This window comes from Phyllostomus discolor, chromosome 9 (assembly GCF_004126475.2).
Source record: "Phyllostomus discolor isolate MPI-MPIP mPhyDis1 chromosome 9, mPhyDis1.pri.v3, whole genome shotgun sequence".
Taxonomy (NCBI): Eukaryota; Metazoa; Chordata; class Mammalia; order Chiroptera; family Phyllostomidae; genus Phyllostomus; species Phyllostomus discolor.
In genome coordinates this window covers 100,730,617-100,755,764 of record NC_040911.2, presented here as the reverse complement: position 1 = coordinate 100,755,764, position 25,148 = coordinate 100,730,617, and the positions used below count along the sequence as shown (strand labels likewise).

Below are 25,148 nucleotides of genomic sequence, written 5' to 3'. Positions count from 1 at the left end.
GATAGAGACATTCCCGGAAAACCTCCCGTTTTGCAAATTGTTAGAAAAACTGAGTTATGGGAAGGTCACTCAAAATATATGCCCGTTTATAACCACAGTCACGGTCACTTTGGGAGACAGCTTGGAGGCTGGGGGTTCACGGGGTTCTAGAAAATGCAAACACATTTGGGTGGGAACGCTGGCTTCCAGCCACCAGGGAGCGCCCACGCTCACACCTCCGTGCTGTTGAAACCGCTGCTCCCCAAGCCAGAGAGCTGTCCCCACCCGCCACCGCCACCGGGTTAAGTGAGACCTCCCTTCCCTTCCAGAGTCAGCTGGGGAATCACCTCCCAGGGCCATGATGCTGACATCTCTTCACCCTTAAGGACACCAGACGCTGCCCCCAGACACAAACTCCTGCTGGTAGTCCGATCACTGCCGGTTTGGGGAGGGCTTCTACACTAACCTGCCCCCAGGACAGGCATGCACTCCCCCTACGTGGGGATTATATCTTTGATTTCTACCCCCAGCACCTAGCCAGGGCCTCTGGAGGCTTAACAAACAGAGGGTGGGTGGCTGAATGAATACATGAATGAATGCACCCAGCCTTTGCCCGGGGGGCAGGGAATACTTTGCGGAAATAAACCCCCATCAACTCAGAACATGAGAAGCCCCCCCACCCCCGGGAGTCCAAGGCCAATTCCTGCGGAAGCTTCAGGTCCAGGTAAAATGAATGTGGCTTCCCCTGGCCATGGGGGACGTGGTAATTAGACTCTTCCTCGTTCTACTTTGCCACGCATGTGATGAGCAGATGCAAGGCCTCGGGAAGATCCCCTTCCGGGCACAGGCACGGTGCGGGGCCAGCGCAGTGTGACATCTGTGCATTCAACGAGCAGCGGTAGCTCAGAATCCCACCAGGGAAGAAAGACAAGCTTTTGCTGCAAGTCTAGTGCCTTCTCACCCTGCAGTCCTCCAACTGTCCCCCTGCCCAACAGTGACGCACCCTGGTCTCTTCCGGACCCAGCCTACTCGGAGTTCGGAAACTGCCCGGTGGCCTAAATAACCGATGGCTCTAAAGGGTTGGCCTTTGAAGGCCCAGGGGTCATGGCGCTGCCAGGGAAGGAAAGTAACCACAGGGCCAGAGACCCATGTCCCGGGTCAGGGTGCTCTCCCTGGGCTGTGTGATGTGGGACACAGCTCTCCCCTTCTCCGAGCATCCAAGTCTCCTTTCTCGCAGAACTGCCCTTCTAATGAGACAGATAATGAAACTAAACAAGTAAGAGTAATCGGATTACCATAAAAAGGAAGGGGGTTCAAGTGCAGGCTAAGATGCCAGACACAAAGGCCACACATCACGTGCTCCTGTTTGCAGGAGATGCCCAGAAAAGGCGGGTCCAGATGCAGAGAAGCTAAACGGGCGGTTGCCCAAGGCCGGGTGATGGCTAAAGGGAACGAGTTTCTGTTGGGGGTGATGAAAGCACTCTGGAGTCAAGGGTGGTGGCGTCCTCACGACTCTGAGAACACATTAAAACCTCTGAATTGTACGGCTTAAAGGGCGCACTGTATGTTATGTGAATTATATCTCCATAAAGCTGTCATCGAAAATATAAAATCGGATAGCAGCTTGTGCTGTGCAAAGGATTTTTTAAAAAGCACGACATCGTATGAGTTAGTGGGTGGCTCCCAGTCCCAGGGGAAGTAACATTTAAACTTGAGTGACAACTGACCCAGGCACGGTCCCCTGTCACCATCAGTGCCAAGGACGCAGACAGATCCCTCTTCACACGTCCCAGCACCCACGGTGCGGGGAGTGCTGATCGCCAAGGCCCTCCCCTTAGAATGACAGATCCATCCATCCCCCCTCTTGAAGAGTTATCAGGAGCGCTGTGCACAGCTTCTCCGGGAGGAAAGGAAACCGGGCGTCCTCCCCAGGGCCACGTGCCGTGTCGGTTTCTGCATCGGGACTGGCTGACGCCGGGAGTCTGAAACCAGGACTGCGGAGCAGCGCGTTGAGTCACAGCTGCAACGCCACGCCACGTGGCCCTTCTCTGGAACCCAACTGTTTCTACGGCGGAGAATGGTGTGTTTGGAAATTGAACACCACGACAGGATGTAATTGTTTGCAGCCACAGTCAGTTGCAAGCACCATATGGCGTGTTTGCGACTCGGGTCCGGATCCATTCAGAAACGAGCTTCAGTCACCCGGCTGGGAGGGTGATCCCTCCAGAGCTAAATTCCATCCTCTGCAGACTCCAACTTCCACGGGGCTGCTCGAGTGGGGCCTCTGCCGCAGCGACTTTGCATATGCAAATCGTATCGCCATTTCCCATGCGCTCTGCCTGCTGAATGGGCTTGGGGGGCGCACTGTGCGGGTAACGGGGTTGAGCCCAGAGTTCTGGGAGCCGCAGCTGCACCCAACCCGAGACTTCCAGCGCTCATCCCAGCCTGCTGGCTCCCCTGAGAAAGTGCGTACAAACCACTGTCTTCCCGTGGCTATGTTAAGCACACAATGAGGGCCAAGGCGAGTCGGCCGGGACACTTCAGTCCAAGAGAGAAACCGTCGAATGGGCTTCCAAAGAAACCACCATCTCCGAGTCCCCGCGCTCCTTTTATTGCGGACGCAGCGGCCTCTTTCAGCCGAGCCTCCGATTTCATGGACACTCTCCGCTCGGCTTCCGGAACGACGTCCGTCTGGCCTGCGCACCGATTCTCCTCCGCAAGTAATGCCACACAACGTCCCTGTGCTTTCCGGACCCTCAGTCGGTGGTCCTCCAACCTTAGCAAGCACAGAAACCATCTGGGGGGGCTCCTGACAATGCAGAGTCCTGGGCCCCGCCCCTGCTCTGGGGCTGGGGGCCGGGAACTTGTATTTCTGCCACGTTTCCCGGTGATTCCAGCCTTACTGGCCCAGGGACCCCCCCCCACTTTGAGAACCACTGTCTTATGTGACTCATCACCTTTGGACCAACGGTTCTGGGAACAAAGTTGCCCGCTGTGGCTAAGGAGAGCTCAAACCTGGCCAAGAACTGGGCTGAGGTTTAGAATCTGACACTAGTAACTGTGCCACTCTAGGCTAGTTGTTTAACCTCCTTGACTCCTTCGTATCTTGCCAGTGAGAAAAGGAGAGAGAGAAAACAGTTCCCTAATTTGCAACTAATTCCGAAAACGTACATGGTTCATAGTGGGACCCCATAAACATCGGCGATATTTATAATTAGCCCTGCATCAATTGTAACATCAAGGGGCTGCGATCACGGACCTGCACGGGAGCACCCCACTGGATGGGTGTAAGCATGGTCCTCCCCGACTCTGCTGACTCCCAAGGGCGTATCTGTCACTGCAGTCTCTCCCCGAAACCTCAGACACGTAACAGCCCACTTCCTGTTGGGAACCGCCCTGACGGGTATCAGAAGCTGAAACCCCCGCCTAGGCTAAGGCTAAGGGAACGCCCTTGGAACCGTAAGCCAAGAAGGAGACAAAAGCTTATCTCCCTGGCAGGAATGCTGCTTCTGCTGCTTTATTCATAACTGAACCCCCCAAAGCTTGGTCGGCTAGTCAAAGACGGGTAAGATTCCCCAAGGGGGGAACGATATAAGACAGGCACGATCACTTTGGGAGGCCCCCCAAAAGAAGGACTTGGGGGGCTGCAGCAAAAGGGGGTGATGGACCCTCACTCCTCGGCTTTGACATAGCCTGAGTTCTCATCGTCTGGGAGAAAATCTCCTTATCTCTTGGTTGCCTTAGTTCCCCTGCTCCACCTAAGCCTGAAACAATGACAGGGTGGTGCAGCTGTGTGCTGAAAAGGGCGGATTCCCCGGGTGATCAGGCCTAAGAAAGAACATGTAAATTACTGTGAAACCTTCTTTGTTTAGAATGCTCTCAGTTGAATGAGAGGGGTCCAAGGAGGAAGTTAGTTTGTTCCTCAAAGTCTTACAGCTCTTTGACCCCGACTCAATAGACCGGCAGAGTTCCTTGTTATCTATAGTTCCTTACTTCCCACTGATAAGTACTGTACTTTACCTGAATTATTATGCAAAATGAGCCCAATAAAAGCAGGTATGGACGGTAAATCCGGGCACTCCCCACTAGGAGGGGTGGCCATTTCGTCCCTACTTCCCCACAGAAACTAGTTTGTCTCTGTGCATGTTTTTTTTTCTCGCGTGTTTTTCGGCGAGCCATCCGCAGCGTTCCGTGGTCACTGCTGGCCAGTGACCCACACGCAACAACTTCCCACCGCCACCCAGATGCCGGGTAGACATAGCTCATTCCATGTGTACAAAACTGAACTATCACTTCTCACCCTGCCCTCCCCCGGCCTCCTCTCCTTCTGGGCAAACGGTTCTCCCACTCCGCCTGTTGCTCCGTTTAAAGAGGAAGAAAGGAAAACAACTTTGAGACCACCTTGCTTATTCACTCTCTGCCCTGCAAAAGAGCTCCCGTGTCGGCAAATCCTGTGTCTCCAAAATTCAAAATGTATCCAAAGCCCAGCGGTCCCTACCACCCCCGCCCCAGCCCACTGCCACCCTGGCCCACACCACTCATGCTCAATGAGGTGCTGGGTGGCTGAGGTATCCCCGACTCGTCTTACTTGTCCCCTTGCCCCACCCCCCATCTTTCTAAGCAGCTGCCCCTGAGACCCTTTCAGAAGCGAAGTCAGCACCTCACCTTTTCGCACACACTGAGGGTTTTTTTTCGGGTCCCCCGCCCCAGCCCCAACGCCACAGGCTTCTCCAAATGACACTTATAACTGCAACCGAAAGGGAAATCCGGGGGAAGCTCGAAGGAGACTAGCAATGAGTTTTCCACGAGGCCTCAACACAAGTTCAAATGTCTAACCAGGGAGGAGAACTCCAAGTAGCTCGTGAATAGTAAATGTTTTGAACTGAATCTTAAAGTGTTAGGTGTATTTCCACAAAATCCAGACCAATGTCTCCCATAAAAGAGAACAGCCGTCATAGACCATACCTTCTAGAAAGAAATAAAAAAGATAAAAATGAAGTGTTTGTGGAACATGCCATCTATTTCTGCAACCTGACAGCTAAACCTGCACTTCTAAAGTGTATCAAACGCCCTTGTAAAGTTCTCGGAAATGTATCTTGCCTGGCTCGGTGCTGAGAGTCATTTACGGCGATCACTACACCCGCTGCGTTCTTTGGGGTTCTTTCTGCTTGATGAAGCGGGCTTGTTCAATCAACGCAAACTGCTCAAAACGCTCATTGCTGCGCTCGGTGGCAGGAGCCAACTCCTCCCGCACAGCCCCGCCGGCCGATGACGACGTGGGACGAGAGCTGGAATCGTTATGGCGCCACCACGCGGCCGCCGAGAAGAGGTCAGTCAGTCTCAGGGGGCTCGGAGGTCAGCTCAGTGACTCTGCCCGCCTCTCCTCCCCCCACCCCCGGCCAGGCAGGCGCTCTCCCCTGGAGTTAACACCAGGTTCCCACTCCCGTGGGAAGCCTCGTAAACACACCTGCGGATGGATACACCTGGAAAGGCCGCTTGGTGTCCAATAGAACGGATGATTACGGGATTCCGTTCTCCACACAGCGGTGTGCTCGCGAGTGACAGGTGTAAGTCTGGCTGTGACTTTTCCTGTGCACGCAGGGCATCGAGGTGCGCAGTCCTGCGCCATGCCCTCTCTAGCTCCCGCCCCATTTCGTCTGGGGACCAAGGAGCCAGATTCTCAGAGTCACTGAGGAGCCACGGGGTTCCAAGGGTGATGCTTGGACAAGTGACATCAGGTTCACCTGAGAGCCAGTTGGAAATGCAAATCCCAACGCCCCACCGCAGACTCTGGGACACTGGAGGTGGAGCCCGGAGACCTGTGACGTTGGTGCTCACTGAAAGTGGACAGACAAGGTCCCTTGGTGTCCCTGGCCCCGTTCCCTGGCCCTGTCACCCCGCCCAGGCCCTCCTTGCCCTGTGTTCTACCACTAGTCCCACTGGGTGCTCCTTCCTTTCAGTTCCCACGGAGCACACTCCTGGGCCTTACATTCCTGTACTGACTCTACTCACTAACCCTGGGCCACTGAGCCTCAGTTTCCCCCTCCATGCAATGGACCCAGTACTACTGTCAATAAACTGAAAAGTAGTCTGTATTGTGGAAGGCGATGTCATGACACGTATTTAAATTTTTAAAAAAATTACTTATGTCCAGCCCTGGCTGGTGTAGCTCAGTGGATTGAGTACCGGCTGTGAACCAAAGTGTCATAGGTTCGATTCCCAGCCAGGGTACATGCCTGGATTGCAGGCCATGACCCCAGCAACCACACATTGATGTTTCTCTCTCTCTCTCTCCCCCTCCCTTCCCTCTCTAAAAAATAAATAAATAAAATATTTTTAAAAATTACTTATGTCCTTTGATTCAGTAATTCTACTCCTGCATGTAGAAAATCCAGTTACATAGTTTTTAGAAACTCAGTTAAATAAAGTTCAGGAAGTCAGTTAAATAAGCAGTATGTAAAGGCATGTATACACGCTTATTTGCAGTATTGTTTATTCGTGGCAAGAAAATCTGATATTCCCGTAGACAGGTTTATGAATTAATGTTCCATCGAGACCCTGAAACGTCACGCAGCCACTAGAAGGAATGAACAGGACCAAGGATGGCCAACCAAGGTCAAGGGCCAGGTAGGAAACAGCTCTACAGCCAACTAATAACCCTCTGTTTTGGTGTGAAAGTGGCCATCACAACATATAACCGAATCGGTGTATCTGTGTCCCTGGAAACCTTTTTACTTAGAAAAACAGGTGCAGGCCTGATTTTGCCTGTGGTCTGTAATCAGCCCTTGACTCAGACCTGTGTACCACTTGACTTCTAACTATTTCCACAGGATATTGACTATGGAGTAAGAAAACCAGGCGGGTGGTCTTTAAAGTGTGTAATAGGATCAGACTTGTGTAAAACCAGCAATGACCCACAAATCCGCATCGTGTGTACATGCATGTGTCTATGTGTGTATGTAGGCAGAGTTCTATACAGGACTGCATGGATACAAAGGAAAGTGTGCAAAGATCAGTAGAAACTTCTCGGTGGGATTCAGGAGATGCTGAAGAGGGGAAATGAGGGTGAAGACATGCCTGCAAACAAATCACGAAAAGAAAAAAATACAGTACTAATCATCGTCGATGTGGTCGTATTTTTACAGTCAGTGAAATTTTACATACATGTGTTTATGTAAGAATGAATTCAAACAGGATTCAGAAACCAGTCCCCACCTCCAAGGGCAGTTGGGAAAAATTAAACCAAATAAAACATGCAGACGCTCAGCACAGGGCCAGATGGAGCCGCAGCCGTCCGACCTCAATCGTCCCTCCGCTGGTCTCAGCCTCCTAACTCGCTGTTCCGCCCACAGGCTCGGGGGCGCCCGGCCTCGCCCCGCCCCCTTTCAATGAATCCTGCACTCGGGTGTTCTTCAGTGCATTTACTCACTCATTCCATCCATTGATGCCCTCTGGGCCTCCTCTGTAAGTCCTGTGCTCTGCCCGGGGCTGGAAACCTAGAAATGAATCAAACGTAGCTCCTCTGCGCCCCAGGATTCCACCGGGAACGGCCAGACCGCTGGTTCAAAGCCCAGCTTCGGTCGCGGCACCTCCGGCCTCCACAAAGCCGCTCCCTCCGCAACAAATGGGCGGACCCTCAGCTAGGCAGAGGCGGAGAAGATCCATTGTGCGTGCTCACAGACCTCGTGCCTGGCAGGACTCCTGGCACACAGTAGGCACCTTATAAAAGGGAGCTGAATGGCTCAATGATGGATGAAGTGACTGGCTTGACGGAACGAACGAATCATTAAGTCAATGCTAATGACCGCTCCGGCTGGTTTGTATTTAGCAGGTGCCGGCCCTGTGTCGAGAACTGACTTGTTTTAGCCCACCTGACACAGCAGGTACCAATACAACCCCCCTGTACAGGGGGAGATGAACACTAAGGGTGGTGAAGAGATTGCCCCGAGGCCTCTGGGCTGGTGCCGGTGACCAGCCAGGACCCAACTTCAAGTTCATATCACCACCCTGTGTGTTTCTCCTAGCATGTCACAAAGGTGTTACGAAGACCTTCAAGACGGGCTCATATCCTGTTCATCGTGATAAAAGATACCCAGAGTTTATTTCCAAAGCTTAGAGAAAGAGCAACAGGCAAACCATCTAGGATGCCAGGAGACGGGAACCCCGCCACCCCCGGGCACCCTGGGGAACAGAACTGAGCAGGAATTCAGCCAGGCTCCTCAACCCCTGAGGCCCCAGGGCCTTCTGTCCAGTGGACATGAACTCCCTGCCCAGCGTGCTCTCTCCTGGCTCCCCGCTGACCCCCCTTCTCACGGCACCCGATCCCGACTCCAGCGCCCACGCACACTTGGCATGGAACACCGAGAGAGCTGGCTACTCTCTCCAGCTCTTCTCCCTGACCTGACATTTGCTGGGAGAGCGATGGGTCTTGTTGTCATCAAAATGTGACCGAGCTGTCACAGAACAGTGCTGAACTGTCAAGGAGAGGAAGGAGAGAGCGCGAGCAGGCTTACTTCTTAAACTTCAGAGGGAGAGGAGGTGGGGTGGGGGGCAAGAGAGAAAGGTTGCTTCCCACCGGGAAAACTGCACAGATGCCGTAGCGGAGAGCTCTGGCTGACACGATGCCCCCACCATGGCCGTGGCCTCAGTGCAGCGGCTGTTCGTGAGACCAGCCATTTGGGGCGGAGTTTCCAAGCACGGCGCTTTACGGAGCACCAGATGCACGCAGACGGTTATTTTCATGGGGAATGAAAGTGATTTGCATGTGTTTATTCAGAGCCATCTGAATTCCTAGTCACGGGCATTAAACAAAATCGTTGCTCCCTTTGCTTCTGGCAACTCTGGCGCCCCCTGGCTAAGGAAACCCTCTTCCCACCTGCACACACGGACCCGGGTCCCCAGGGCCTGCTTTCCCACACCGCGTGAGGTTGACACGCCCTGAGCTGGGGCCTCGTTTGGGCGTTGGGAGGGAACAGCCACGGGCATCCTGGCTCTGCTTTTCTTTCTCACCATGCTCACAAAACCACCTGGCCGGTCCCTCGCTTGTTCACACAACACACCTTTAGAAACGGATACTTGGCCTTTGGCAACCTCCCACGAGAAAAAGTGAATCGCATGGCTCGGAGGAGGAGAGGCTGGTTAAACAAGCACATTGGTACCCAATGCCTAAAAACCAGGCCAAGTGCTGGTGGCCTGTGTCTGCGTGGCCCAGAACAAAGAATGGTTTTTACATTTTTAAAGTTAAAAAGAAAAAAGAGGAGGAGGAGGAAGGGAAGGAGCGGCGGCAGCGGCAACCATGCACGGCCGTGAAGTCTAGAAGACACACCATCTGGCCCCTTTTCTGAAGAGACGTGCCAGCCCTCGGTGGGGGCGGGTGAACTGCTTATTTCCTGACTTCTCCAAGTAGACCAAAAATGGCACAGAACCGATTCCATGCATGTCTCGGTCCTCGTCACCATTCCCATCTCTCTCCTCTCTGCCGGGATTGGCAATGCAAAAACCGTAGTGCTCACCATCGCCCATCTGGCCAATCAGACGTTCCCTGGCCAATCAGCTGCTCCCTGGCCAATGAGACGCTCCCTGGCCAATCAGCTGCTCCCTGGCCACACCAGACGCTCCCTGGCCAATCAGACGCTCCCTGGCCAACCAGATGCTCCCTGCTCTCCCGTGAACACCTTTGCTTCACGTCATGACCTGCTGTCCTGCCACCAACAGGCTTTCCATTTATTTCCTGCTTATGGCAACACTGCCTAAAACATGACCATGAGTTCTAGAGTTTCTAAACAAGACTACAACCTGTTAGCAACGTTCAGTGTGTTTCCATTTCCTGCAGTAGGGGCACAGCCACCAGCTCGACATTGGCCATGGCAACATTACAGAGCTTACAGCTCTGGTGGGGAATGGCACAAGGTAGGGCAGCATTTCATAAGCAGGTGAGAAGATTATTACAACTCACCACTGCACGTTGCAAAGTATCATGTTGTTATAAGAGATGGAAAGGGGCGTGCTCAGAAAATGACGGTTTCCCCTAAGAGGCAGGAACAAAAGTCGCAGCAAATCTAAGAGGCCCGAGTTGTATCTGTCTCAATCGTGTCTGAATAAACAGTTCCATCTGTCTTCAATGTCTGTTACTAAATGCAGGTTAATTCCACTTAGCCTCTTTCAATATCTAATGAATTCAGGAGGCGTGCTGGGTGGCTTAATTCGATTAATTTAATTTTAGCCGAGCAAGTAGAGCATGGTGGCCACGATGTGAACGGGGGTCTGGATTTAAATCTCGGCTGCCTCACTTCTAGCGTGGTGTCCGCACGTCAGGCTCTCTCCCTGCAAACACAGGATGGCTGTGCTGCCCATGTGGATAGAGTCACGTTGACGCTTAAAAGTTCATGCAGGTCTACTGCTTAGTTAATACGGGTCTACTGCTTAGTTAATATGGGTCTACTGCTTAGTTAATACGGGTCTACTGCTTAGTTAATATGGGTCTACTGCTTAGTTAATACGGGTCTACTGCTTAGTTAATATGGGTCTACTGCTTAGTTAATGCAGGTCTACTGCTTAGTTAATATGGGTCTACTGCTTAGTTAATACAGGTCTACTGCTTAGCTAATATGGGTTCAGTGCTTAGTTAATACGGGTCTACTGCTTAGTTAATACAGGTCTAGTGCTTAGCTAATGCAGGTCTACTGCTTAGAAGCATGCCCGGCACGTGGCAAGTGCTCAGTAACCATGAGACACCATCACCATCAGAGCAGCACACGGCTCACTCTTATTCATCCCGAACTCGGCTGAGGCGCACCTTCTCCAACAAGGTGATCCTGCCCCTTCATGAGGCCCCATTTCTAGCCCCTGAAACTTGACCGATTAAGCTTTTAAGCTCCACAACATATCTATTTTTAAAATCATTCTCTCTCATCATGCATTTTTATGCATTCATGAAACCCTCCTCTCCCCCATCGGTGGTATCCGTTCAGTTGGCCAGGTGCCAGAAGTTCAACTACTGTTTCTGTTTCTATAAATAGAATTATATAGCCATGACTTTTTAAAAAAAAATTAAATGGAAGACAAAGACATACAGTGAAATATAAAAGACCCTTTCCGGACCTTTACGCCATCGTCCCGCCCCACAGAGCCAGCCAACAGGACGTGTACCTCTGCATCGGCCGGAAGTCGTGTTTGCAAAGCACATACAAGCACCTCCGCTCTACCTACTCCTGCCTCTTGCTCCTTCCTGTCCTTCACACACCTTTGATGCGACAAGTGTGACTCTTCATGCTCTTTACTGCCTCGTACGACTCCTGTGGCATCGAGTGCCGTGATTTATCTCCGTGTTCCCTGCTGAGTGACACCGCAGCTGTTTTTCAGTTACGTCTGTGAGGACAAATCAGCCCCCCAAGGATGGGAACTTCGTCGTCTTCAGGGTCACTCGTGTCCTCGTCATCATTGCTTCTGCTCCCGTGTCCCCAGAGCAGATTCCCAGACGGACTGTTGCCGGGTCAAGAGGTGTATAAGTTTCCTTTTGATAAATAAGGACAAGTTGCCCTCCAGAGAGATGGTACGAATTGAATCTACAGGATGATATTGTCGCATGATTTGAGGAGTATAAATCATGCCTCCTTATCTAGATTTTAACCTCCTTTTAAAGATGCAAAAGGATGTTTATACTCTATTTTGTATTCTCAATGAGACCTACCACATTGTTTTGCAAGGAGTAAACAGGTGTTTGTTAAAAGGGTTTTGGATAATTAATATACCAGGATATAAAAAGGGCTTAATTCAGGAAAAGGAGAAAGCTGATAATTGCTTTAAGCAATATAAAAAAGAAGAAGAAGAAAGCAAAAATCCTAATTAACCAGAGCCCATAAACAGAAGGTTAAAAACATCTTTTTGTAGGAAGAGGAGAGGGAATATATATATGTGTGTATATATATATGCATATATATGTATACATATACATATATATGCATATATATACACACATACATACATATATATACATATATATATGTATATATATATATACAGACACGCACACATATCCAGCATGCAAGTGTCTATTGCAGTGTCTGAATAGTAATAAAATTGAAGCTTTGATTTCTTGGATGCCCTCTATATTTAAAAAATTGTGGAGCAAATTGGAACATGTGTAGCATTTTTAAATGAGACTGGCTATACGTTACTTTGATTTCCAGAATTGTGGAAGGCTTTCAGTTGAACTCTACAAATTCGTTAGCAAATCTGATTTGCAAAACCAAATTTGGAAGAAAAGCCATCCGTTCAAGCAACCAACAAAAAAGGCGACCCAGTGAAAACAAGGAAAACCGCTCAGATTTCACTCTCAAGCCTGTGTGCAGCCAGAGGGTGGGGAGATGTCACCGTGGGGCTGACATGTTCCCTCCCCCCGGGGACCCCCCCACCTCCCCACAGCCCCAGGGAGAGACTGCTAAATTGCAATCCGTCTCCACCATGTCACCCCCTCCCTGCAGAAATTCTAAAAACGACAGGCCTGGTCACGGAATGAGGACTATCCCCCACACCGCCACTCCTTGTTCCAAAATTAGACTTCGCCATAGACACTGATCTCCGAGGTGGCAAAAATAGCGGCTGCCCCAGGGAGCCCAGAGCTGTCCCTGCTGTCTCCGGGCAGCTCCTCTGGCAAGGCAGCTGGCAGCTGGTCCACCTCGTTCAACGGGGAGGCCTCCCCCAGTGCAGGCCCGCCCCACCCTCGTCTAGCACCCCCTTCCAAGTAAATAATAGTGATGCACTGAGTTTCAAAAGCAAGAAGGAAGGGGAGAATCATGAGCTTGCTTTCTGGTGCCAAAACTACTCAAAGAAGTGGGATTTCCCGGAGCAGTGATTTTTTTAGGTGTACTCTAAGTTGATATTTCTGAAAGATTTTCCGGGCAATTTGGAAACACTGAGACGGTTCTCAGTGGGGATATAACTCCCCCAGGGCCGAGGCACTCTGGCCGCAGGTAGAGGCTTAGGAACCAGAGCCAACAATGACCCTGTGTTCTTGCCTCCGACAGTCACGAGCTCTACGGCTGCAGGCAAGTGACGCGGCCACTCTGAGCATGTTTCCTCATCTACACGACAGGGACAGGGACTCTTCTCAGGTCAAGAGTCATGAATAATATTTTCTTGAATTGCAAGCCCCAGGGGAGCATGGGCCTCACGCTCACGGCGTGACCGGTGTAACGGCAGAGCATCTGACGTCCTCCAGGAACAGTTTTGAATGAACAAATGAAGGAGAATAAACGAATGAGTCCACCTTGCAGAGATACAGCGGTGACCAGGGGAAAAGCGAGGGCAGTGTCCTGCATATTGTAGGAGGCTTGATAAACCCCAGACGCTACTATTACCAAACAGCCTGGCATACAGCAGGTGCTCAGTAAATACACGGTCATATTAGCAAAACACCATAGAGTAGAGAAAGTATCAAAAAGCTAGTACCAGAGCACTAAATAAGTATGATCCCAGAAGACCGCGTGGTGGGACGACAGTAGGATGGCCCTGTGATCTTCTCGCCCCGGTGTCCGCGCCCTCTGCGGTCCCTCCTCTGACTGCGGTTTGGATCCACAGACCATGACAGGGGCCATGCCCAAAGCCTAAGCCCCCACAGTTGTTGACCTGAGGCTGTGGGCTCCAGGTAGGGGTACTCTCGATTGGTTTCCAGAGGAACCAAGGATCTGAGTCTATGCAGAACACCTCCCAGTCTGTACCAGTCACGGGCTCCGGGGTTCCCACGGGGACATGGCTGGGGGGCCAGTACTCAGCTGACCGCAATGACAATACTTGCTGTTATTATTATCCATCCCATGAGCCTCCTTTGTGACCTCTGGGGGGCAAGGTCACAAGTCTGACCCACACCAATCCACTCAAGGCTGCAACGTGCAACTGGCCTGGGTCCCGCAGTGAAGGGTTCTTCTGTCTGTAGCTGAAGTCAGCTCGCAGTGGGTGAGGGCTTCCTAATAATGAGGCCAAGCCCAGAGGCTCACCCTCCACCGTCTTTCTCCATTTACGACCTTGACTGTCAGAGAGGCTGGCCAACAGTGGCCCAGGCGCAGCTCCTGCTTGAGAATACAGCCAGGTCTGTGTGGATCCATTTCCAGTAACCAGAAATCTCAAAACTGTAACCCAGGGAGGGTGGCCAGTTCCGCTGTTGTCATTTGATCAGTTTTAGCACCTTATCTCTTTTCTCCCCTGCTCAGAAATTGATTCAAGCACATTCCTTTGAAGCGCTTCACAATCCCCGGGTTAACTTCCTTGAGATTCAGATCCATTTTGAAGCTAACTCATTTCCATCTAAAATGGGCTGCTATTGCTTTAAAGTGGCATTCATTTTATCGGACTCATTTTAGCATACAGCAAATGAAGAGCAAACAACGTTATTTTCCAGTTGAATTTGCAAGGGGATGATCTGAACAAATTACTCATAATTCTGATTAATTTTTAGCGGAAGTAATGAGAAGGTTGTAAATGGAAAACACGTGTGCACAGAACCTGCCTTTTAAGCACACAACAATGTATGCTAATTGATGGCTTGACAAATAAGGAACCTTCGAAAAAATCTCAGATGTTTGAAGGCGTCTATCTAATGGATAGCTACGCAACCTTAATGCAATTACATGTTGCCCCATAAATTCAAAGTGACTTGAGTCAACCTCACAGCTAGCGAGCTAATATCCATCCATCCATCCATCCGTCCGTCCGTCCACCCATCCACCCAGTCAGCCGGTCAGCCAGCTCTCTGTCCATCCACCCATTTACCTATCTCTATTGCAATATCCAGAACTGGTAAGCAGATGGGGAAATGAATACCAAGTTTGCATTAGTTCAAAAAGGACATTTCTAAATAATTAGGAAAGAAAAAAATACTTCACTAATTGTGAACATGGCATGAAATATGAATAAAAGGTTTTTTTAGGGACACGGCCACACTCATTTGGTGCCGTGTGACCTACAGTTGCTTCACCTGAGGACTTGCAGGAGACCATCGTCGTCCACAGAGCCTCCAGCTTCTACTCGCTGGCCCTTCACAGAAAGTTTGCCGATTCCTGCTCTAAAACCCCAGGGCAGGGCCCACACAGGTCCCTGGGGAGCAATCTAGGGCTGCTTTGGGACGGGTCACATTAATAACTGGAACGCTTTCCCCCTGTTGAACTCCAACCAGCCCACGTGCTCACACCACCGATCTTCAGCCTGCCCCACGCCCAGCATGCCAACACGGCTCCTCCCAGATGGGCGGCTCTCCGCATGTGTCTGCAGCCTCAGGCACGATTCGCATTGTTTAACTGTTCTGCATTCCGTCACGACTTTGTGGGTTTATTCTTCTTAAAGAAGAAAGTCAGAAGCCATCATTCTCTGTACGAGTCCCAGCTCCTCGCACCATGCAACGGACGGGGTAGGTGTCCCGAGAGGGCGTTTGTGGCTGCTCGTGTGTGTCTGTGCTTGTGGTGTCCTGATGCGTGGGAGGTGATGAAGGTTTATCAGACAGAGAGGCAGATGCTTGCCTATGGGCAAGACGGGGTCTGAGGGCACGTTTTCTTGGGCCCAAAAGCTGTGATGGTTTTGCTGTTGGTTTTAACTAGAATTCACTGCCAAGAGGTACAGGCTGGGAGACACTGTATGCAGACTCAAATCTTTGGCTTCTCTGGGGGGAAAAAAATCAAGAGATCTCCTACACGGAGCCCAGAGTCTCACGCCAACAGCTGTCAGCTCTTAGGCCTCTGACATCTCACTCCAGTGTCCTCCCTTCTCTCACTCACATGTGCTCTCCGACCCCCATCGGCAGTGGAAACCCCAACTTCTGATACTGCTATAAATGTGCATCTCAGCCCTGGCTGGCGTAGCTCAGTGGATTGAGCGCGGGCTGTGAACCACAGTGTCGTAGGTTCGATTCCCAGTCAGGGTACATGCCTGGGTTGCAGGCTGTGACCCCCAGCAACCACACATTGATGTTTCTCTCTCTCTCTGTCTTTCTCCCTCCCTTCCCTCTCTAAAAATAAATAAATAAAATCTTTTTAAAAAAATGTGTATCTCCAGGCAGATAACCTACATAGTTGTGTCTAAAGAGGTCCACGCACACCCAAATCAATATCAATGTGACACACTCCCTATAAGGGACTCAGCGATGACGTCTCCCCTAAACCCATACACTGAAATCTCCGCCTTGACGTGGAGGGTACTAGAAGGTGGGGCCCTTGGGACGTGATTAGGTCCTGAGGGCACAGTGACCTTACAAAAGGAAGCTCAAAGCAATCCCTCATCCCTTCAGTCATGGGAGACAGAGGGAAAAGACAGCCAGGAAGTGGGCTGCCCAGACACAGACCGTCCGAGCACCTTGATCTTGGCCTCCCCAGCCTCCCCATGAGGAACGAGTGTCTGTGGTGTATAAACTACCTAGTCTAGGGTATTGGTTAGAGGGGCCCAAACGGATGAAGGCGCACACCTACAATCATAGAGGCACTAAGTAGACCTCCTTGTCTAGCAATTGGCCCCTTTGGGCCGCCCCAGGATGGCATTTAACCCGAGTCATCCACGGCGGAAGACAAGAGCGAAGGCCCTGCTCAAATAACGCCGGCGGGGGTGTGCCACACACAGATGCCCAGGCCGCCCTGGCACGGTCCCCACCAGGCCCCGAGGAGGACATGCCGCACGTACCATGGAATTCTTCACGCTCTGCAGCAGGCGCTCGTGCTGCTCGGCGATGGCCAGGGCAGCAGAGTGCACTTTCTGGTAGATGGCCTCCCCGTCTCGCGTCTGAAAGATAAAGAGCCCTTCGCCAGTCTCACACATCCTGCAAAAGCAAAGACAAAGAGCTTCTGAGAGTCCGCCCCCTAGAAGTTCCGCGGGCCCAGAGCCTAGTACGCCCCCCAGGAAACGAGACCCAGATCCCTTGTACACGATGAGGACGCGCATGCCCATTGGCTAAACAACGTTCAGGGGAGTCCAGTTTCCTGTGAATGGTTATTAATATGGGCCAGGAATCGAGGGGTATCCAACCTTTTGTCATCTCTGGGCCACACTGGAAGAAGAGTTGTCTTGGGCCATGCGTTAGATACACACACACACACACACACACACACACACAAATGAAAAATGATGAGCAGAAAAAGAAAAGGTGTTAAGTAACTTTATGATTTTGTGCTGGACTGCATTCATAGTCACCCTCAGCATCGTGCATTCCACAGGCCGTGGGTTGGACACGCCTGCAGGTGAGGGCTAACGCAATGCCGATTTTTTTTTTGGCCAAGCCAAGTAGAAAATTCATTTTTTTAAGAAAGGGCCATTTCTTGATTTTTAGCATGATCCCCACACTCGGCTTTACCACTCTTGAAGAAGATGCCCGTTGTGACTGCTTCCCCCGCCCCACCCCCTCAGTCCAGGAATCGGAGACCCGTCAGCACCCCCGCCCCTCCGCGCGGGGGCCCGAGGACTCTGCTCTAACTCCCCTCACAGACAGAGCTCGAAGGGTCCCCTCGTGTCCACAGTCATGGGCTGAATGACACCCTAGCTCCCACTCACTTGATGAATCAAATGCAGATAAGGATTCTTTTAATGACCATGACTGCACTGCATTAACATTGGGGACGTAGGGGAGGTCTCCCTCGGGGAGCCCTGTGGGTTTATCGCCACTGCCTCGGGTTACAAGGAAGGGCCCCTCCGACTCAGGCTGCTGAACCGGACCTGGATCCCACGAGTAAGGGGAGGCTGGCACACGCGATTAGGCAGGGGGCAAACACATGTGTTTTCATTGCTAGATATATTACATGTATATACACACATGATACATACTTACCCAATACATTTAATTACTCTAAATATTTTTAAAGGACATGGGCAAAATTATACGTGAGGATGTTTTTAAAGGTCTAATCCTGATAGACACATATATCGACAGTACACTAAGAGGTTTTTGCTTGTTCATTTTCAGGAAGCTCATTCCTCTGAGGTGCAATGCCACTCCCACCATCTCAGCAGCTCTGGAAAACTGAATACCGGCCTCGGAGCCTGGGATTTGCTCACATCGGAAGAACCGCTTAGTGTAACACAGAAACCAAGCAAACGTTTGACCCAAGCCACTGTTAATTATTTTATCTGGCCCAGTCTATGCAATCAATGCAGCAGAAATAGAAAGATTCCTCCCTATCTGGTTTCCCACAGTGGGCCCAATGCCACGGCCATACGGCAGCTCTCAGCTCGTACAGAACGTGGTGTGCGTGACCAGTCAAAACCTGCCTCACTTGAATTGCACTAATATAGGCTGTGAGAGAAGAAAAAGAAAAAAAAGACGGCGCTTCCAGCGAGCTAACATACAGAACCACCTCACGAGGCCACTCTAACCCAGTGAAGAACAAAAGCTAAGAACCAGTGCCTTACAGTCAAGTCCTCTTTCTCTCCCGAGGGCTTTCTCCAGTGCTCCAACACCCGCTGCTGTCCCCGCCTCACGGACGCCACCACACCAGAGGGACACCTCGTTCTGCAAGGTCGATGTTTTCCTACCTCCTTTCTCCATCAAATACGGAAATACAATTGGCAAAGAGGAGGAAGGGACCTCAATCAACTCTTTAGGAGGAAGAAGTGGCCGTCTGTTTTCCCTACGACCAGGGTTGTCATTTGCTTCCTGACTTATATGCCAACCTTGGTTCCAGAAAGGATGGGGATACCTATTCCCCGGAAACTGTGGTCGATGATCGCTCAGTACCAAACCCTGCCACAGTGCTTCTCAAACTCGACAATCCAGTGGCCCCTAAAGTGTTTGCAACTGCAATCCACAGTAATAAATAGAGTTTAGATTATGAGCCAGTGTACCTATCTGGCTATTTATCTGTTATCAACAACATGCTGGTGTTTTCTATTCTGTTTTATTTTCAACACTGGTAGAGAAATTCTTCATCTGTATGATGACCCGCTAGCTGGCAAGACCTCCTCTTTGATGATCACTCTTTGTTCCAGTGTCTGCTTTTGATAACCATAATGAATCTACACGCTTTCTTTAAAGACAGTTGAATCTCTACACCATTATTGTGATCAAAAACAAAAGAAATCGAAACCGTTGTAGCATCAAGTACTCTTCCTTAAAGTACACCAACAATAGACCCCACCCCCGCCTCCACCTGAGGATCTGGAAGACGCACACACTCGCAGACATACACACTCACACACACTCAAACACACACACACACACACACACACAATACACACAACTGGCCACTTGCAGAAAGGACCAGGGGTCACAGTCGCAAATCCAGCCAGGGCTTGGACACAGGTGAGTGGATGCAGAGGCTCCAACACACTACACGGCAGAGCGGATGGGGTGCGGCTACCGGACCAGCCGCCAGTCAGCCCCAGTCGGGCATTCATTCATTCACATGCGACACATGGGCCCAATGTGGCCACAGCTTCCGGTTGTTGACGAGAATTCAGAAACCTGATTTTTATGCGAAATAACCAGAATCCTTAATGTTGGAAACTTACTTCATTTTTTTCTTAAGCCGTGGGGGCCAAAATGCCCCTGGTAACCCGAGCTGGCCAGAAGGCCGCTGGTTTGCACTGAACAGAACAGCAGTTAGGCCCGTCGGCCATGCTGGGCAGAGGCTCGTGTCCCTTGGTGGGACAGCGGGGTCCAGGAAGGTGACAATGAACTTTAAATGCTGTTCCCCAAGTCTCTTCTAACCTCAATCCATGCGTCCTTTTATTCCATCCACTCCCTCCCAATAGGTCTGGGTGCTGTTTCATAAGCCACTTTAAATCCATTAAAAATGTTACTGCACGTCTTTGTCAAAATAATACAATAGGCGAACTCCCCGAGGCTCATAAGAAGAAAGTAGGAGAGAAAGAAAAGAGGAAAGGAAGTGAAAAGAAAACACATCGCACAGGCTAATGGTCTTACGTAACCCAGTCCAGCAACACCTGCGTCTCGTCGCCGGCGGACACGGCGAGGAACGAAGAGGTTCTAATGGTTCCCCCGCAGCAGAACTGCAGATCCGCATTCTGATTTTTAGTGGTCTGGATGCCTTGCATCCAGACTTTTTCCTTGGACACCTTTCCAGCATCTAAAGTGGTCCCAAATGCACCAGTACTCTTTCCTGATGGTCTCACTTGACCAGAAGCAGGGACCAAAACCCAGACCAGGTAAAATAGTGAGTTTATGTTTGCCTTCTCCCGTGTCCTTTCTGAGAAGGATGGATTCGGATAAAAAGAATATTGTGTTGGTATCAATGCACTGGGAGTCCTGAATTTCCAAATCACAACTCCCTGAACAGTATGCCTGTCCCCCCAAACCATGGATTGTGTGACTGCTCGAGAAGAAAATCAAGAGATCCAAAAATAATGAGGAATTCCCTCATCCGTGCCCAGATGTATCACAGCAACACGGAACAAGAGGCGGGACTTGGGCTCCAGACTGCCCTGCTGGACGGCCCCTTCCCAGCTTTGTGACCTGCTATTTAACCTCTTTAAGCCCGCATTACTTCTGGAAAGAAAATAAAGCGACAGTCACTGTCCCCCAGCTTTCCTGAAAGTTTTAGACAAAATACATAGTGTGCACATAGCAAATCTTCACCCAACGTGCACTGCCACCATCCCACTGGAAGGCGACGTCCCTATAGACAGAGCTTTTGCTCTGACTTCCTCGCAGCTTTTCCACCGGCGCCTAGAACAGGGTGTGGCTTCTACTGGGCGCTCAGCAAATACCTGTACAAGTGTGGCGATGTGGCAGGCAGCTGATGGAAACGGCGGAACTGGGCACTTGGGCCGGGCTTCTGTGAGCAAGTCTTATTTAAACGGAGGACTCATTGAGACCTCCCCAGGAGGGGAATGGTTTAGAAGAAAAAGCTAGAACCATCCCAACAGAAATACCGCACCCTGAATGCCTTGGGGTGGGTCAGAGTCCAGGGCCTCCCGCCTGGTGGGGAGAGGGTGGAGGTGGGGCGGCCTCGGTGTGCAGAGACTGCCATCAACTGAGCGTGAGTGTTCAGGGGTACACGAGTCTTCCCTATTTCAGAGTCACCGCCTGCACGCAATGGTCCCCAAAGGCACAAAGGCCCAGTTGTAAGAACTCTTTCTCTCTTTGCCAATCCCACCTCACACCAATGCATTTTGTTAGCAAAATACTAATAGGTTGAAATTATAAAAATTTTAAAAAATGATCTCATGCTGGGCAGTGTTAATGTGTGAACTCATGGAGAAGTCAGTAAGCCGGCCGGTTCTGTACCGCCTCACTCTGCAGACCTACTGCGAGCACGCGCGTGGGTGCGCACATTTGTCTGTTTAGAATATTTGGACCCTGCTGAAAGCAGGATGAACCTGACACTCCACGTGCCTGTTTAAGACACTCTTCTGCCCACCCCTGCAAAGTCGTTACAAAATCAATGCTGAATTTCCCATACGCAATTGCATATTGTAATGGAAGGAATACAGTGCTGTCAGACCAACATAAGGCAAATCATGACAGCAGCTCGGGTGGGTGGAAACGAGGGCAAAGACGCGGCTGTGTTCAAGGGAAAGGGGCTGAGAAGTGCAGACGGGCAGCTACCGAACAGTGGTGAGGCTGTAGAGCACAGCTCAGGCAATGTCGTCAATAATGTTGTCATAACTAGGTACGGGGCCAGGCGGGTGCTGGACTTGCTGGGGGTATCGCCTCGCAAATTATGTGAATGTTTAACCACTACACTGTGCACCTGAAACTAATACAAAATAATACCAAATGTAAACTGTAATTGCAAAATATTAAAAAAGACATGGCTTTTTCTTTGTGGTGGCCACAGTGTACTTGGTTAGACAGATCTACATACATGAGCAGCTTCAAGAATAATACCACGGTGGCACTGGTCAAGGGGCAACTAAGCAAGAAAGCGTACAGTTAGGAAGAGAGGTGGGTGTCAGCCTTAGATGAGAAAAAGAAAATTAGGAAGCCCCAAACCTGAGAGGAACCAATCAGAGGCTCCTGGCAGAGGACACAAAATCAGGAGCAAAAACTTTAGAGTATGCACATTCCTTTGTCTGTGAGGGTGAGGTGAACAGATGCAGGGACCCCTCCCCCACCCGTGGCTATAACGATGCCAAAGACCCTATGGCAACAAAACGCACACAGAGAAACACCAAATGGAGCCATTGAGAGGCTTAAACACAGGGAAGCCAGTAGCTCCATCTGGAAGAAAAATCTGGGGCGGGGCCTGTTAGGAGCGTATAGTGCAGAACAGGGGTTCTCTGCCTGCTGCGTTAACCACCTCGGTGTCGATGTGGTGAGATTGTTCTTCACTGTGGGGGACAGTCCCGGGCACGGCAGGAGGTTTAGCGGCATCTCCGGTCTCTGCTCGCTGGGTACCAAGATTGTCTGCAGACACTGAGCCATGGCCCCCGTCCCTCTTCCCGGCGATACCCTTCCTTCCCGAACTGCCCCTCTGACCACCGAAAGCAAGGGCATGAGGGAGAAGGTGACTTCGGCCTCAGTGGTGCAGAGGTTACACACACGAGGCAGCTCCTGGGTGGGGGAACTGCTGCTCCCCCAAAGAGTGTGCTCTGGTCAAGGTCAAGAGTCCATCCTGCTCTGTTCCTGCCATTGACATTGTTGCTTGGTTGATCTCAGCTTGAGACAAGGTGGCAGTCGGACGCTGCTAGTGCCCTGTGTGTGTGTGTGTGTGTGTGTGTGTGAGAGAGAGAGAGAGAGAGAGAGAGAGAGACAGCTTTGCTGTGACCAGCACAGGGTGAGGGACAAACAGGGGCTGGCCCTTTGGGAACATCAGTCATTCAACTACAATTTCCACTTGCTTGTCACCTCTTTGTGCTACCTATTTAGTACTTATTTAATCAACCAACATTCCCCCCCTCCAACAAAGGTATTGTAAACGGAATCATCACTTCCATACCCTAAGCCACTTTGCGCTGACGTTCATTAGAAGCAGGCATGTAAATGGATGTAATGCAAACGAAAGTAATGGTATTAAATCACCTGGGTCCTCCTGTTAAAGACCTGAGCTGGAAGTGTGTTCGATTCTCAGGGAGTCGGGTCAGTTAGAAAGTGTTAGAAGATGTGTTAAAACAGGCCGGCACCCACAGGAATGTTTCTCTGTGACTCGATGAAAGGGAGCAGAAAGGTAATTGAAAAGGACGTGGCCATCACCTCACCGTGAGAGTCACACGTATTTAATGCCACGCCTCTGCCACCTGAAGTCACCCCCACCTTTGGGCACAGGTGCGGTTCCTGGGGCCCTGCTCCAGGTGGTGTAGGAGACGGGAAGTCTCCACCGCTTCCCTCCTACGCTCGAATCGTGACCTTGGGCACGTTCCTTGACCTCTTCGAGTTTCAGAGCCCTCATATTTCCTCATATGTAATGAGGTCACGCAAACCTCACAGGGTGACGGGAAGCAGTATTTTATATTTAGCAAAGGATCTGACACCAATCAGCATTTCACGAGGATTTCTGTTGTTGCTGTTGTTGTAACCCTTTCGATGTCAAGGCCGATGAGGACGAGGGTGCTCGGGGAAAACCCGTGAAGGAGGCACAGCCGCATCTCAGCCTCGAAGGAAGTGCGGGCGCCCGCATCCCAGAACAAAACGGAGAAGCAGGGTGGGGTGCATGAGGGTGGAATGAATACGGCTGCAGAGGGTGCGGCTCAGGGCAGGGCACGGGAAATCAGAGTCATGGGGACCTGCTCCTTGAAAACGAAAATGCATGTGCAGTCTCTCTTTAAGAAAAGAAGCCGCTTTCTTTAAATAAAACTATGCAAAAAAAATGGGTGTTCTGTTCTCCGGCTCCAGTGAAGTATTCTGTGTGTGTTCAGGACGTGAGCAACACCGTCTAACTAGGATATAAAGCTTATTCGCCAGGGGAGCGGGAGAAAGATAAAGGTCCCAGTTCGTCCTGGGCGTTGTCACACGCTGCAGTTCCGTCCTCAGTGCCACCAGGCCTCCCAACCGAGTTCCCCGTCCCCTGAAATGTGTACAGAGGCCACCATCAGCACTTGTTAGCTGTAAATCCACCCCCCGATATGTGTGCAGGTTTGTGGGAACAAATCATCCGAAGTCATAGAATATGGCGAGTATGAAAGAGAGTAGCAGTTGGTTAATTCTGTCTGTTCTTAATCGCCTGACATGTAAAGTCCAGGAAAGGTCACGCTTTCCTTCCTTTTTTGCATCTCAGCTAGGCCCCGACCTAGGGCCAAGTGCCTGTCGGGAAGCATCTTTACCCCCTCCTCCTGCCGTAGCAGTTTGTGAACGGTGGGTTGGAAGGAAATGCTTCACGCAGCTTCCAAACCCAAACTCGGTACCTACCTTCACTAACCCCGACGGAACGAACAGCCAGTTCGTCAGAGGGGAGCGGCCGCAGCAGCCTTGAAGGCAACATGCCCACCCACTGGGGTCAGCCCATCCTCAGTCCGGGCTACACCCTTTCGCCCCTTTTCTCATGGCTTTAGCAGCTCCTAAAGGATCATGAACAGCCCCCCTTTGGTTTGCCTGGGGTTCTTGGGCTAGCCACACAGTGACTGTGATTTAGGGCGGACCTGGGGACCCACATCCACCGTGTGGGCATCAGTAAATCTATCACGCACATGTGTGACAGTGACAACTCTGAGCCCTGGGCCGGGGAGAGCTTCCCTGGTTGGGGACAGTCTGAGAGAACGTCCCACAGCGAGGTGAGGAGGGGACCGATGTCCCGACCCCACAGGGAGAAGGCAGCGGAAGCTCCGTGCCGGCCCCTTCTCTGCCCTCCACCCCACGCGCCTCCTCCCCGGCTGTGTCCTGCATGGTAATAGACTTGAACCACGAGCCTCACAGTGTTCAGCGAGCTCTGTGGTCCCTTCAGCAAATTATTCAACCTCAGGCGGTTGTGGGGACTCCTGGAAGGTCTTGGGAATGGTTGCTATGAACTTTGTAGGTGCCCGCCTCTATCAGCACCCATTGGCTACGCACCTGACCAAGACTAAAAGCCTAAACATGTTTACACAATGGCCTCCAGCCCAGCCATGGCGCGACGGGGATGTCCACCTTCTCCTCCATCACGTCCCCCTCACTGGCTCTGCGCCAGGCACGCCGGCCTCTGGCTCTCCTTTACAAGCTCCAAGTATAATACCTCACCCTCCACACCTCGGCCCAGCCACCATCCCCTGCTGGAACGCCCTGCCCCCGCACTCCCGCACGGCCCCCTCCCTCCCCCCTTTTAGGTCTC

General features: G+C 51.2%; 1 protein-coding gene across 2 annotated transcripts in view; it reads right to left on the bottom strand.

Moving 5' to 3' along the window:
• The window catches only part of DOK5 (docking protein 5), a 123,122-nt gene that overhangs the window by 10,138 nt on the left and 87,836 nt on the right, over positions 1-25,148 (bottom strand). For both annotated transcript variants that reach the window (XM_036009978.1, XM_028524166.2), the window contains exon 6: positions 16,639-16,774. In XM_036009978.1, coding sequence (XP_035865871.1) covers positions 16,639-16,774 — 136 coding nt within the window. The remainder of the gene's footprint in view (positions 1-16,638; positions 16,775-25,148) is intronic.